Below are 12,509 nucleotides of genomic sequence, written 5' to 3' on the forward strand. Positions count from 1 at the left end.
TAAATATGATTACATGAAAATGAATCCATGATGTCAACAAGCATGATAGAGGACTTGAAAGGGATCATCGCTGGTTAGTGAGCTTTGCATCACTGTGGCCACTCTACCTAAACAGAACAACCAAGAGGAAGAAACGTCTGTTTGGCCCACAGTTCAGCGTTTCAGTTCATGGTTGGCTGGCCCCACTGGTCTGGGCAGAGGTGAGGCAGAATGTCACAGCGTCAGGGTGTGACAGAGAAGAGCTGATCAGTTTAGGGCAGCCAGGAAGCAGAGAGAGCTTGAGTGCAAGAAGCCAGGAAAAAGAGACAATCCCAAGGGCACACCTAGTCACCCATTTCCTCCAGCCATGCCCTACCTTCCTAGGGGTACCACCCATTAATCCATCCAAAGGATTGATCCATCAAATGGCTTAATCCACTAATTAGGTCACAGCTCTCATAATCTGATCTCTTCACCTCCCCAAATTCCTGCATTGACTCACACATGAGCTTTCTGAAACACCATTAAACCCTAACAATCCCAAAACAGGAGAAAATATCTGTAACATGTAACTGACAAAGATGTGCAATCTAGAATATGTAAAGAACTCCACAAATCAAAAAAGCAGACTTATAATAGGAAAAAACTATCAAAACTGTGAACAGGCCCTTTCACAAAAGCAGACACATCCCTGCAAACCAAATACAAGAAGAAACTTCAACCTTATTAGTTAGGAAATGAGTTTAAACCAACAACAAAATACCCTTTTATGCTCATTCAATTGGAAAATATGAAAAAGTCAAAGATAAAGAATATTGGCAAGGCCATACATGAATGTAGTCCTGTAGAGAAGCCAGTAGCCACAGTGGCTTTTGAGTGCTTTAAAGACAGCTAGTCAATGGAGACATGTTCTGTAAGCATAAACTCAATTTCAAAGATTTAGAATTAATAAAAGGATGTAATTTAGGTGACTGTATGACCAATGTAATTCTGCAATCTGTACAATCAGAAAAATGAGAAATTATACCCCAATTGATTCAGATGTATGAATTGCCAAGATCATTGTAATGTCATGTGTAGCTAATAAAAAAATAAAATAAAAATAAAAAATAAATAAAATAAATAAAAGGATGTAAATAGCTCATTAATCATTTTAAACTTAATTTGTACATTGAAATGATAATATTTTAGGGTTTTTTTTTTTGCTAAATGACATATATCATTAGAATTTGGGTCATCTCTTTCTTTCTAATTTTATAATAGCACTACTAGAAAATGCAAAAATACCTATGTGGTTCATGTTTAATTGATGGTCTCTAATTTCTATAAAACCGTGCTGATGAACAGGATTGGCTGGCATAGATTGTCCAAGTGTAAACTCATCCTACCTCTCTGCAAAACACCTGTCATTATTTCAGGAAGCTGCACGTGTAGCCAGTCCATGAACCTGGAGTTCTCGCTTGCTACACACCCTAGAGAAGCCTTGCATATGAGCATCAGGACACATACACAAGATTGTTGAGAGTTCGTTGTCCGTGATCCTCAGAACAGATGCCATGTGAATATCCAGTGTTGGAGGAAAGGGTAAGTGCACTGGGGATAGAGACTTGATTGGAACTAGAACACAGCAGTGTGGGTGGATCTTAGAAATCCAATCTACAGAAAGAACAGCAAGCTCTGAAAGAATACATAAAACATGCTGCCATCTTTATAGATTTCAAAACGACACAAACTAAACTCTGTATTGTTTAAGAACGAGAAAACATGGGGAAGGGGAAGGAGTTAGGGGGCAGGTCCAGGAAGCCTTGATTGAACTGGGCGTGATCTATTTCTTTAGTTAAGTGGTGAGTTCGTGGGTGACTTAATTTTATATTCAAGGGGAAAAAACTTACCTTTTTCTGCTATTTTTAAGAACAAAAAGATCACAATGACCCTCATCAGAACTGTTTCCTAAAATGCTAAAGAGAAGCCAGATATAGGGGTTTGAGGGATAAGTTGTTGAGAAAGTTAGGGCACAAGAGGGACTGGTCTTGCATGACGAACGGCCGTGAACACAGGACTGCTGGGTGGGAAAGGCCAGAGGCACAGGCATCGGGAGAATGCACTCTTACAGTGGAAAGCTCCTTCCTGGTGATAGGTATTATTGATAGGCAGGGGTTTCTGCTTCTGGTGAAGTGGAGTATTTTTGGTCAACCTTCCTTCTAAGAGGAGCTGTAACTGTTCAAAACCGATACTTGAAGAACTTGATTAAGAAAGAAACTGCAGGCCAAACACCTAGGAGAAAGGAAGCTCAAAGAAGTGGGCCAGCATTGGGGGCCACCTGTCCTCCAGGGGCATCTGTCAAGTCTGAGAGGCCGAGAAGCCAAGCAGGTTTGGCAGCCCCCACAGACTGTGGGGGGGAGCAACTATAAACATCCCAGTCTGCCAAAGAGAAGGAGGCTTGCCACATGCCCCCGCCTTCCTTTAAGGACACCAAGGGACTAAACCGCGTCGTAGGAGTCAGTGAATTAGAGTTAGTCCAGCCTCGTGGGCTTTCAAACACCTGGATCCTTGTGAGGATTAAGAGGAAACATGAATCCTAGCCCCTGTAGCAGAGCTGCCTACAAAAAGCAAAAGGGAACCCTTTCTTGAGAAAACATCACTCAAAGCCTCAAATTGTCTTCACTTCGTCCTGTAGAGGGCACAGCAGGATGAACGTGCACATCACACAGAGGAGAGAATGAGCTACGTCTAAAGGGAGACAACAGACACTAAAATAGACCCACAGGGTGCCGAATAACGGAACTGTCCAACCTGTCTTCAAAGGAACTTGGTAAGTATGCTTACGGAATTAAAAGTTGTGAGAATTTCATCAGGGAATTAGAGACCATTAATAAGAGGACAAACTGAAAATTCTAGAGCTGAAAAGGACAATAATTAATGTTAAGAACTTAATGGTTGTACTGAGCATCAGAAAGACAGACTTGAAGTGATTAAAAAATAAGTTTGTCAGAAGGAAACATTCAAATTATATATAAACAAAGAGAGATAAAAGGGCAAAAAAAATATTGTCAGAGCCTCAAGGTGGCACAGTGATAAGGCATAATATCTGTGCAATTTGAGTTTGACAATGTGAAGAGAAAGAGAAAATATCAGAAGCAATATAAAAAAATAATAAAACATAAAAATCCTCCACACAGGGCTGGGGATGTGGCTCAAGCGGTAGCGCGCTCGCCTGGCATGCGTGCGGCCTGGGTTCGATCCTCAGCACCACATACCAACAAAGATGTTGTGTCCGCCGAGAACTAAAAAATAAATATTAAAAATTCTCTCTCTCACTCTCTCTCCTCTCTCACTCTCTCTTTAAAAAAAAAAAATCCTCCACACAGTGGACTAACGCATTACTAAGTCACTGATTCAAGAAGCGCTAACCGCAAGCAGAAAACAGGCAGAACATCACACCTGTGCTCCCTGTGGTTGGATTTCTGAAACAGAATGCAAAATCTGAAAAACGGCTGGGCAAGAAAGACATGAGAGCTTAAAAGGAACAAAAAATAGTACCGCTAGCTGTCTTTTAATCATAGACAGGAAGAACAAAAGACTAGAGATACATCTTCAAACTGCTGGGGAAAGCTGCCAATGCAGAACACAGCCAGAAAAATAATCATTCCTGAAGTCTAAATAGAGACATTTTCAGACCAACAGGAGTTGAGAGAAGTCGGCACCAGTTGCATACACTAAAGGAAATGCTAAAGAAAACACTTCAATCAAAAGGAAATGATTCCAATGGAAACTTGTAGATGAACTAAGGAATAAAGAATAGGATCTATGAAAAAAATATGATCCACGATCTAATACTGTCTCAGAAACCTAGAAAAAGAACATAAATTAAATCAGACAAGTAAACAGAAGAGAACGATTGAATTTAGAGCAGAAATCAGGGAATCAGAAAGTAAATAAATAAGAATTAAAGTTGAAAACTGTATTTAAATTCAAAAGAAGGGCTGATAAACCACACAAGACCAATCAAGAAAAATAAACAAAAAAATAGATGAAAATTAGCAAAATCAGAACTGAAAAAGGAGAAATCACTACAGATACTACAAACTAGGGAAAAGACGATAAGAAGATACTATGAACGATGTCATGCCAATAGAAACTTACCAATAATAGCAGTCCTTCACAGACTCTTCCAGAAAATACCAAGCCACAGGATACTTTCCAATTCTTCTAAGGAGGCCAATAAACCTCCTTAAATTAATGATCTGAAAACTTGATAAAGCCATCAGAAATGTGTCATTTCTTCCTACTTACTGGAAGAGTTTAGGGAAGATCATTATTATTTCTAACATTTAAGAATTCACTGAGGAAGACATTGAAGTCTAGACTTTTTGTCATAGCAAAGCTTTATTACAGATTCAATAGGAATTCAGCTATCGGGTTTTTCTGATATTTAAGTTCTCTTCTTGTTATTTTCAGTAAGTTGTGCTTTTTCAAGTGTATTGACATCCTGGTCATAATATCTTCCCATGAAGAAAGTTATACACAAAATATTAGCAAATCAAATTCAACAATATACCACATCTGACCAAGTGAGGTTTACCCCAATAATGAAAGGTTGATTTAACCTTTGAAAACCAATCAGTACAACAATTATTCTGAACAGAAAAAGAAAAGTTCATGATCATTCCAATAGAGGCAGAAAATCATTGCTTCAATTCAACCCCCAATGATAATTTTAAAATCTCAGTAGATCAGGATAGAAGGAAATTTTGTTGGTTGGATAAAGTGTCTATACAATAACACCACCGCTAACATAAACTTAAACCATAAAATAGGGAATGCTTTCTGCTTGAAGGAGGGCTGATTTTGGTTCATGTACCAGTCAGGATAGGCTAGGGTATGCTTTGGTAACAAGCAACCCCAAATCTCAGCAGCTTAAAGCAGCAAAAGTATGGTCACCTGTGCCACATTCCACTGTGGACTGCAAGGTAGAGGGTATGACCTCTGTTCTATGTCCTCACTCTGAGAACTGGGCTGAAGTAAGTTCCACCATGTGGGTCTTTGTGGTTGTCCTAAGGTAGAGAGAGATGAGTGACATGCACCCTAATTACTTTGCCCAACATATGACATGTATCACCTCTGCCTATTTCAGTCAAAGAGATTCACGTGGCCCCCTAACTTCAAGGGGACAGGGTTGTATAATTACTTTTGTATGCATGGAAGTAAAAGTGAGCAAAATGTTGGTGAACAAAGGTAATATTCCACATTCATGGACCTTTTATATTAATGATTTCCCAGAGGACTTCTGTGAGCTGGGCCAGGTGCCAAAATAGCCCATGAATAAGGACACAGGGACACTCCCAGGGGGTCCAGGGCTGGTAACAACACTGCCCTCCATGTTTTCCTCTCCTGGCTCTGGCTCAGAGAATCGCCTCAGTCTAAAACAGTGGTTTTAGTCAGCTATGTCACCACTGAGATGAAAGGACCCAACCAGAACAAACATAGGCTCACAGTTCCAGTAAATCAGGATGGAGGGAATGATACAGTGTATATACAATGACAACGCCACTAACGTGATACAAACCGTAAAACAGGGAATGCTTGTCAGGGTCCATAGACAGCTGGCTCCTTCCTGGGGATTTGAGGTGAGGCAGAGCATCAGGGCGGAAGAGTGTGGTGGAGGGGAGCCGCTCACATCGTGATGAGTAAGCAGAGAGAGACTCCACTCACCAGACACAGATATATACCCCGAAGCCACACCCGCAATGAAGCACTTCCTCCAGCCACACCCCACCCGCCTCTAGGCACCACTCACTAATCCCATGGGGGGGGGGACTGATCCTCTGACTGGGTAAGGCGCTCACAGCCCAAGCGTTTCTCCTCTGAGCCTTCTTGCATGGTCTCACAGTGAGCTTTTGGGGGACACCTCATCTCATCCATAACAACAGTCTTCACCTCCCGGGTAGCTCAGGTTGGCCGGTTCTCCTTGGGCATCCTCAGGGCTCATCCTCGCTACCTTCTGAACTAGTACGGTCATTAGGGTGGAGGGCACCAAGGCTCTGGGTAGGACAGTGTCTGCATCTGGAGGTGCCTGCTCTGTTCCTTCCAGTTCTCTCAGGAACACGTCTAGGCTCAGTGCTAGCTTAAGCTGTTTGACTCCCCCAATACTGATCCTCCTTCTCTCAAGGGCTTTGACCTTCCCTGAAGCCTCAACATGATTCTGCCTCCATCCTAACACCAGTTCATCCCCATTGGAGAGCCATCTCCCACCAAAGCAAGGATTTGGTCTTTCCCAGAAATGGGGGAAGCCTCTGCCGTCCCTCTCAACAGGAAGAGGTCAGTATCCAGGGTCATGAAGCGCAGGACTCTGACGGTGGCCAGTCCTTCCAGGCTGCTGAGCATGGGTGCCCCGTGGGTTCTCTGAGCACCAGGACAGGGGGCCGCCAAGCTGCTGGCAGGGTGGGGCCCATTCTGCAGAGTTGAATCTCTGCTCCAGCAGCTTTCAATATGGAAATTGGGAGACAGGAGCAGAAAGGCCATTCTGGTCCCAATCCCAGTGCATGATCTCCAAACAAAGTTTACTGGTAGCAAATCTGAAATGTCTTCATTTCTTAATAGTTTCAAAAACCGAGGAATGCAGGAAATTGGCCCCTGAGAAGTGATTGCTTTCATCTTTCATTAAAAAAAAAAAAATAGTTGCCATATGCTTTCAGTGGCCCTGTTCTAGCTTTGCAGATGCAAAAGTTAAAAAAAAAAAAAAGATAAAAAGTAAGTGCTGCTCTTAAGAGGCCCAGTCTAGTCAGAATGTGGAAACTGACGTCACCTGGATGTCAAAAGTTCCCCAAGGGCCCATATGGGAAAGTTGCCCACGGTGGGCTGTTGGGAGGTGGTGGAACTTTTAACAAGTGGGGCCTGGTGGGAGGTCTTTAGGTTGTTCAGGGTTTATCTGTGAAGGGATGATGGGACCATCTCCCCTTCCCACTCATTTACTTCCTGGTCATGAGGTAAGTGGTCTTCCTCCACCACACATTCCTAAAACAACAGGACCCACCAAACATGAACTGAAAACTCCAAAACTGTGAGCCAAAAAGAGACTTTTTTTCTTTATACATTGATTATCTCAGGTATTCTGTTATAGTAGTAGAAAACTGATTAACACAACATAGAATCAAAAAATTGAATGAGATAAGACAAAGTGTCACAATCTGTGTTCCAAAGAACACAGCCATAATAGGTCTGGAGTGAGTGGGCTCTTTGTTTTTATCTGCCTGCCAGCAGTATGCACCTGCCCTCTATTGTTATTCCAGTATTCTTTAGGAAAATTTTTAACATATACCCTTAGTCCAAATACCTTGAATAAAACCAACTCCACTGCTTAAATTCAAGCATGGCCTGTGATCCAGCTTAGCCAGTAGGGACTTTCTGTCTCCCAGGTTACAGTGATCAGTTCAAGAATGGCCCAAGACCTAATCAAAACCAATAAGCAGTAACCCTGGGATGTTCTCGGAGTTACTATGAGACAGATGATCTCTTCACCCTCTGAGAGGAGGCTGTGAGCCTGGAGGTGAGGGGTGGGGTTCTCCTGAGGGGAGAGAGCCTGTCGGAGAATAAAACTCAGAAAGGAGAGCAAAGAATCCAAGGCACAAGATTCCTAATGTGATTCGGGAACCTGTGTCTGGCTGCGGCTGATGAGACTGGCATCTTCATTCATTCACTTGCCAAAAACCTACTGGGCACCTCTCACATCCCAGGTGTTACTTGGGGCCTTGGAGATACAGCAGGGATAAATCCCGCCAGATCCCTGTCTTTTAAAAGGCTGTAATGCTTTAAGGGGAGGCACTGCCGTAGAACCTCTGCTTCATGCTATTATTCAAGATTGCTCAGTGCTCTAGCTGAGCCACCTCCCACCCTTTTTTCTATTTGTTTGTTTCTGCGGTGCTGGGGATTGAACCCAGGGCCTTGTGCCTGCGAGGCAGGTACTCGACCAACTGAGCCATGTCCCCAACGCTTTTTTTATTTTCTATTTTGAGACAGAGTCTTATTAAGTTGCCTGAGCTATCTTCAAACCTGCCATCCTCCTGCCTCAGCCTCCCGAGTAACTGGACAAAATCCCCGCGTTAAGGCACTTGAAACTGAGTTGGGAAGAGACCACACTAAGAAACTAAGTGATAAACACACGCTGGATGGTGAGACGGCCACGAAGAGAAATGAAGGAGGAAGGGGTGGGGGTGTGCCCACAAGAGAACCCCAAGGAGGTGAGAGAGGGCTGTGGGGGGAAGCCTTGGTCAAGAGGAGCAGGGGCCAGCAGCAGGGGGCCAGGGAGCAGGGGAAGGCAGGAGGGCTGGGGACAAGGAGGGAAGTGAGGTCCCCGAGGGCAGGGTCTCAGGGGCATCTGCAAGGACTTCCTCTGTTATCTCCCCTTAATGTGCGCTGCACCTGGGGCCAGGGGACGGGAGGCCCTGTGACATCTTACAGGTCACTTGCTGCTTCATTGAGGTGACTCTGAAGAGGGTGGGGGCCAAGTGAGGAGCCTAGGGAAGGAGGCCATGGGAATGATCTAAGCAGGCGAGGTGGCCGCAGCTTGAAGCAGACCCGCGGTAATGAAGCGGGTGAGGACTGGCAATCAGTTCCCTTAAAAGCACTTCATGTTGTTTTTCTGTCATTTGCAAGTCAAGGAGGCTCCGCCACTGCACCGCGGTCCACCTGACTCAGACGCCATGCACAGAAGAACGCTGGTATTTTTTGCACCACTAAGAAGCCATGGCGCCACTTAATCTATGACATGATTCTTTCTCATCGCATGACAGAGCTCTGGCCACCTTGTTACCTGGTGTTAGCAGAACAGCGGTGCTCACGCTGGGCTACACCGAGCCCTAAGAGTGGAGATGGCCAAGGCACAGTTAGGCAATGGAGAATTTTCAGCCGTGGCTTGGCATTAAAGTACTTACAAATCAGACTGTCTCAGGTGCTTGTGCCTCCCGCCACCTGATGGCTACAGTCTGGGAGCATGCACATTCGTGGGGCCATGTCACTTCCCTGCCTAAACCTTCCAGTGGCTCCAGAATGCCCACAAGTTCAGGTCTGAGCACTCTTTCCTGGTCACCAGGCCCGTTAAGACTGGGCTGGCTTTTCAGGGGCATCTCTTGTACCTTCCGTCCTCACAGTCCACACTGCAGGAGGATCAACCACCCCCAGGCCTGGAGTCGAGCCACGCTCACTCTTCGCCTCTGCCTTTGCACATTCTGTTCCCTCCTCTGGAAACACCCTTCCTCTTCCACCAACCACCCCTTTCCCTGGGTACCTCCTGCCATTTCTGCAAGACTGAAATCTAAAAGGAGCAGTTCTCGGACTTCTTCCCCCTCCTCCCAGGGCTAGGGATCTTCCATCAGCACTATGTTCCTGGCATCCAGTACAGGGGTGGGTGCAGGAAAAAATGACCGGTAAATGCTTGTGAAATTAATGAACCTGTTGGTGACGAATAGCATGGTTTATTTGCACAGGGAAATATGTGAGAAAGACGCTGGCTAAAGCCAACAAGTTAATGTTTCACGGGGCTAGAGAGTTCAACCTTGTATTTCAACCAGCACCGAAGTACGCAGCTAGCTGAGGCTCAATCCACTTTCAGAATGAGGAACCCCAGCGGAAAAGCACAAGATTGTGCACCAGACATAAGCATTTTGTCAATAAACACTTTAGAGCACATTTTCTGGAATAAAATATAGAGATAGTTGTCAATATAAAGGCAGTGAATGTTCTCTGAAAAAAAAAGAGAGAGAGAGAGAGAGAGAGAATGAAAGGGAAGAAAAGGAAAGAGGCTGAGAAAACTACCCACAGCATGACCTGGACCCGGGCTGGAACCACGAACCCTTAAAACTGAGGGTGATCCGACACGGGGTCCAAACTCTTCCCAGGACACACGAGAGCCCACTACCTCTCCTCTGCTGCCAGCTCCTACTCGCCCATGCTCTAGCCTCAACACCAGGAAGAGCTGAGGCCCCCAACCCTAGCTGGCCCTCACTGCCCTTATCACCCCAGAGGGTCACTCAGTTTCACCAGATCAGGAACCCCTTCCAGGAAGGACCCTGGCGGAGCAGGCACCGGCTTAACTGACGCTGACGTGCCCACCTATCCTTTCCAGAGGGGCTCTTCTGGGGGCATCTGAATAGCACCATGGCCTGGGCAGCCCTAGAATCCACGGGCTGCGTGCACACAAGCCTGCCCCCTGGGCAGTGATGACCAAGCACAGATTCCAGGATAGACTGTCCAGCCTCAGAGCCAGCTCTGCTCTGCCTAACCATGACTGCCCACTGTTATACACAGACAACCAAGTACAGTCCCGTGGGCCTGGTGAACACCCAGGCAGTGCCTGGCACCCGGGAGGCTCGAGGTCTTAGGTCTGATTTGGGGCACCAGGGAGATGGGTCAGCACAATAGGAAGCAGCCACAGTGGGGCAGCTCTGGGCTGCCTGCACTTAGGAGGCACTTTGCTCTTGGTTAAGCTCCGAGCAGAGCTCTGTCAGGGCATGTGGAGGTTCTGTAATTCTCATCTCACAGGTGAAGGAAATGACGCTTCAGAGAAATTAGGTAAGTTGCCCAGGGCCACACAGCATTGGAAACAGAGTTCTGCTGTGGCCAAATACAGAGCTATGTCCACCTAAGCCTCAAGGCTCCAGAGCCCTGGAGTCTGGAAGAGGCTGGGCAGCCTACCCCATTCCTTGACCTGGGAGGCTGCCGCTGGGACACCCTCCTCAGAGCCCTGGAGTTTAGCCAAGAAAGTTTCCTTAAGCTGCCCTGGAAGGCTAAAGAGAGCAGCCTCTGCTGTGCCAGGGGCGAGGGGCGGTGCGCGCTGACAGGCTCTCTCTCTCTCTCTCTCTCTCTCACACACACACACACACACACACACACACACACGTACATCCCGCCCACCCAGGCCACTTTCTTCTGCTTCCAGCTCTGAAGGCGATCTGGGCTCCCGGAGCCCAAGCCGGAGCAACCTCCGGACTCGCCCATGAAGCCAACTCTCCCAGTTACACCCCCAGTGGAGGCTTGGGTTCCACTCCCCCCACCCCGGAATCTGCAGCCCCAACCCCGGACTCAGGCCCGTCCCAGCCCCTCAAGGGCACCCAAGGCATAGGGGTTGGCTCGGTAGAAGCCCAGCGCTTGGCACAGGGCCTGGCGCACCGCTGATGCGCGGCGACTTGGCTGCGCCCGGGACCCCGCGCCCAGCTGCGGCGTGTGGCACCCAGCAGGCGCTCGGCGAAGGATGGCGGAGGAAGGGATTCCCGGCCCACGCCCGAGCGTGGCGGGGAGCGGCGGCGGGTGCCCTCTTACCTTCTTCATTCTCGTCAAACACGGGGGGCTTGTGGGAGTGGTTCCCGCCCATATTCCGTCGCGGCGGCCGCCGCTGCTACATGCCCGGCCGCGGAGACGTGGGGTGCAGGATGCTCGCAGGGATGCGGGGTGCGGGATGCGGGATGCGCTGGGAGCGCCCAGCCCAGGTTGGAGCAGCGCGCCGAGCCAGAAGGGGCCGAGAGCCGTGCAGGGGCGGGGACCGCGCCGCCGCGCCCCCTGCTCTCAGGCGCCCGCAGGGCCGCGCTTTCCCCCCGGCTGTGCCTAGCACCAGCGCCGGTGTGGGAACCCGGGGACTCCCCGCGCCTGGCCACCGTGCCGCGCGGCCGCCGGCTGCAGAGGGCGGGAGACGGTGGCGGCGGGGGCGAAGGAGGAGGAGAAGGAGGAGAGGGAGGGAACCGGCGACGACCGTACGGAGGGGGCGCGGCGTTGGGCGCAGCCCGGGGCGGCCGGGGAGGGGCGGGGACCGCGACTGGGCGCACGCCCCCGGTCGGGCGCGGACACCAGGCGGGAGCCGACGGCCGGAGGAGGTCGGCAGGACGGCCGCTGTCGGCGGTCAGTGTTCCGAGCACCTACTACCCGCCAGGGCCAAGCCCTTTGTAAGCCACCCCAGATCCCCTCTCAACAGCCCAAGAGTTAGAAACCATTGCTCCACGTTAGAGCTGGTGGGCTGAGTTCGGTGTTGGGGGGCTCTCCATCACAGGCCCCCCCTGGGGTGTCGGGCCTGGGACGCAGCAACAGTCGGTGGACCTGATCGCGGGTTTGTTCTTTGTGTTTTTCTAGATACATAATGAATGAAAAGTGCAGCCTAGACCCTCCAGGGCCTCGGCTGGCCCCTCCTTGTACATCAGGAAACTAAGCCCGAGACACTGGCGCTTTGCCCTGATCCGTCCTCTCTGGGAATGGCCAGGCGTGGACCTCGGGATTCCCCCAAACTGTGCCGCGTTGGTGGCCGACTTGGAGGCGGGGGTTCTGGTCTAGGTGCCTGTGCAGCGCAGGAGGGAGAAAGGCGCACCCGGGACAAAGGTGTCCAAGGAGTGGGGTGAGACCCGTGCACCCCGAGGCTTGCGGGGCGGGAGTGAGCGGGCTCGGAGCGCGCTCCCTGAGCGACAAGCTGGTACCGGTGCCGCGCTGGGCTATCCGCTCTCCGCGCAGCCTGCCTGAGATTTTTGGCCACATCCTGCCATCTGCTGGGCGCC

The 12,509-nt window shown here is 48.9% G+C and overlaps 1 protein-coding gene across 2 annotated transcripts in view; it reads right to left on the bottom strand.

Annotated features, from left to right (window-relative positions):
• Positions 1-11,557, bottom strand: part of STK32B (serine/threonine kinase 32B) — a gene marked incomplete at its 3' end in the record, with an annotated part of 280,673 nt that extends 269,116 nt beyond the window's left edge. For both annotated transcript variants that reach the window (XM_081304828.1, XM_081304827.1), the window contains exon 1: positions 11,293-11,557. In XM_081304828.1, the coding sequence (XP_081160954.1) occupies positions 11,293-11,344 (52 nt within the window). In that variant the 5' untranslated portion in view covers positions 11,345-11,557. The remainder of the gene's footprint in view (positions 1-11,292) is intronic.
• Between the last annotated feature and the right edge of the window lie 952 nt (positions 11,558-12,509).

This window comes from Spermophilus citellus (genome assembly GCF_964194105.1).
Source record: "Spermophilus citellus genome assembly, chromosome: 8".
Lineage (NCBI taxonomy): Eukaryota > Metazoa > Chordata > Mammalia > Rodentia > Sciuridae > Spermophilus > Spermophilus citellus.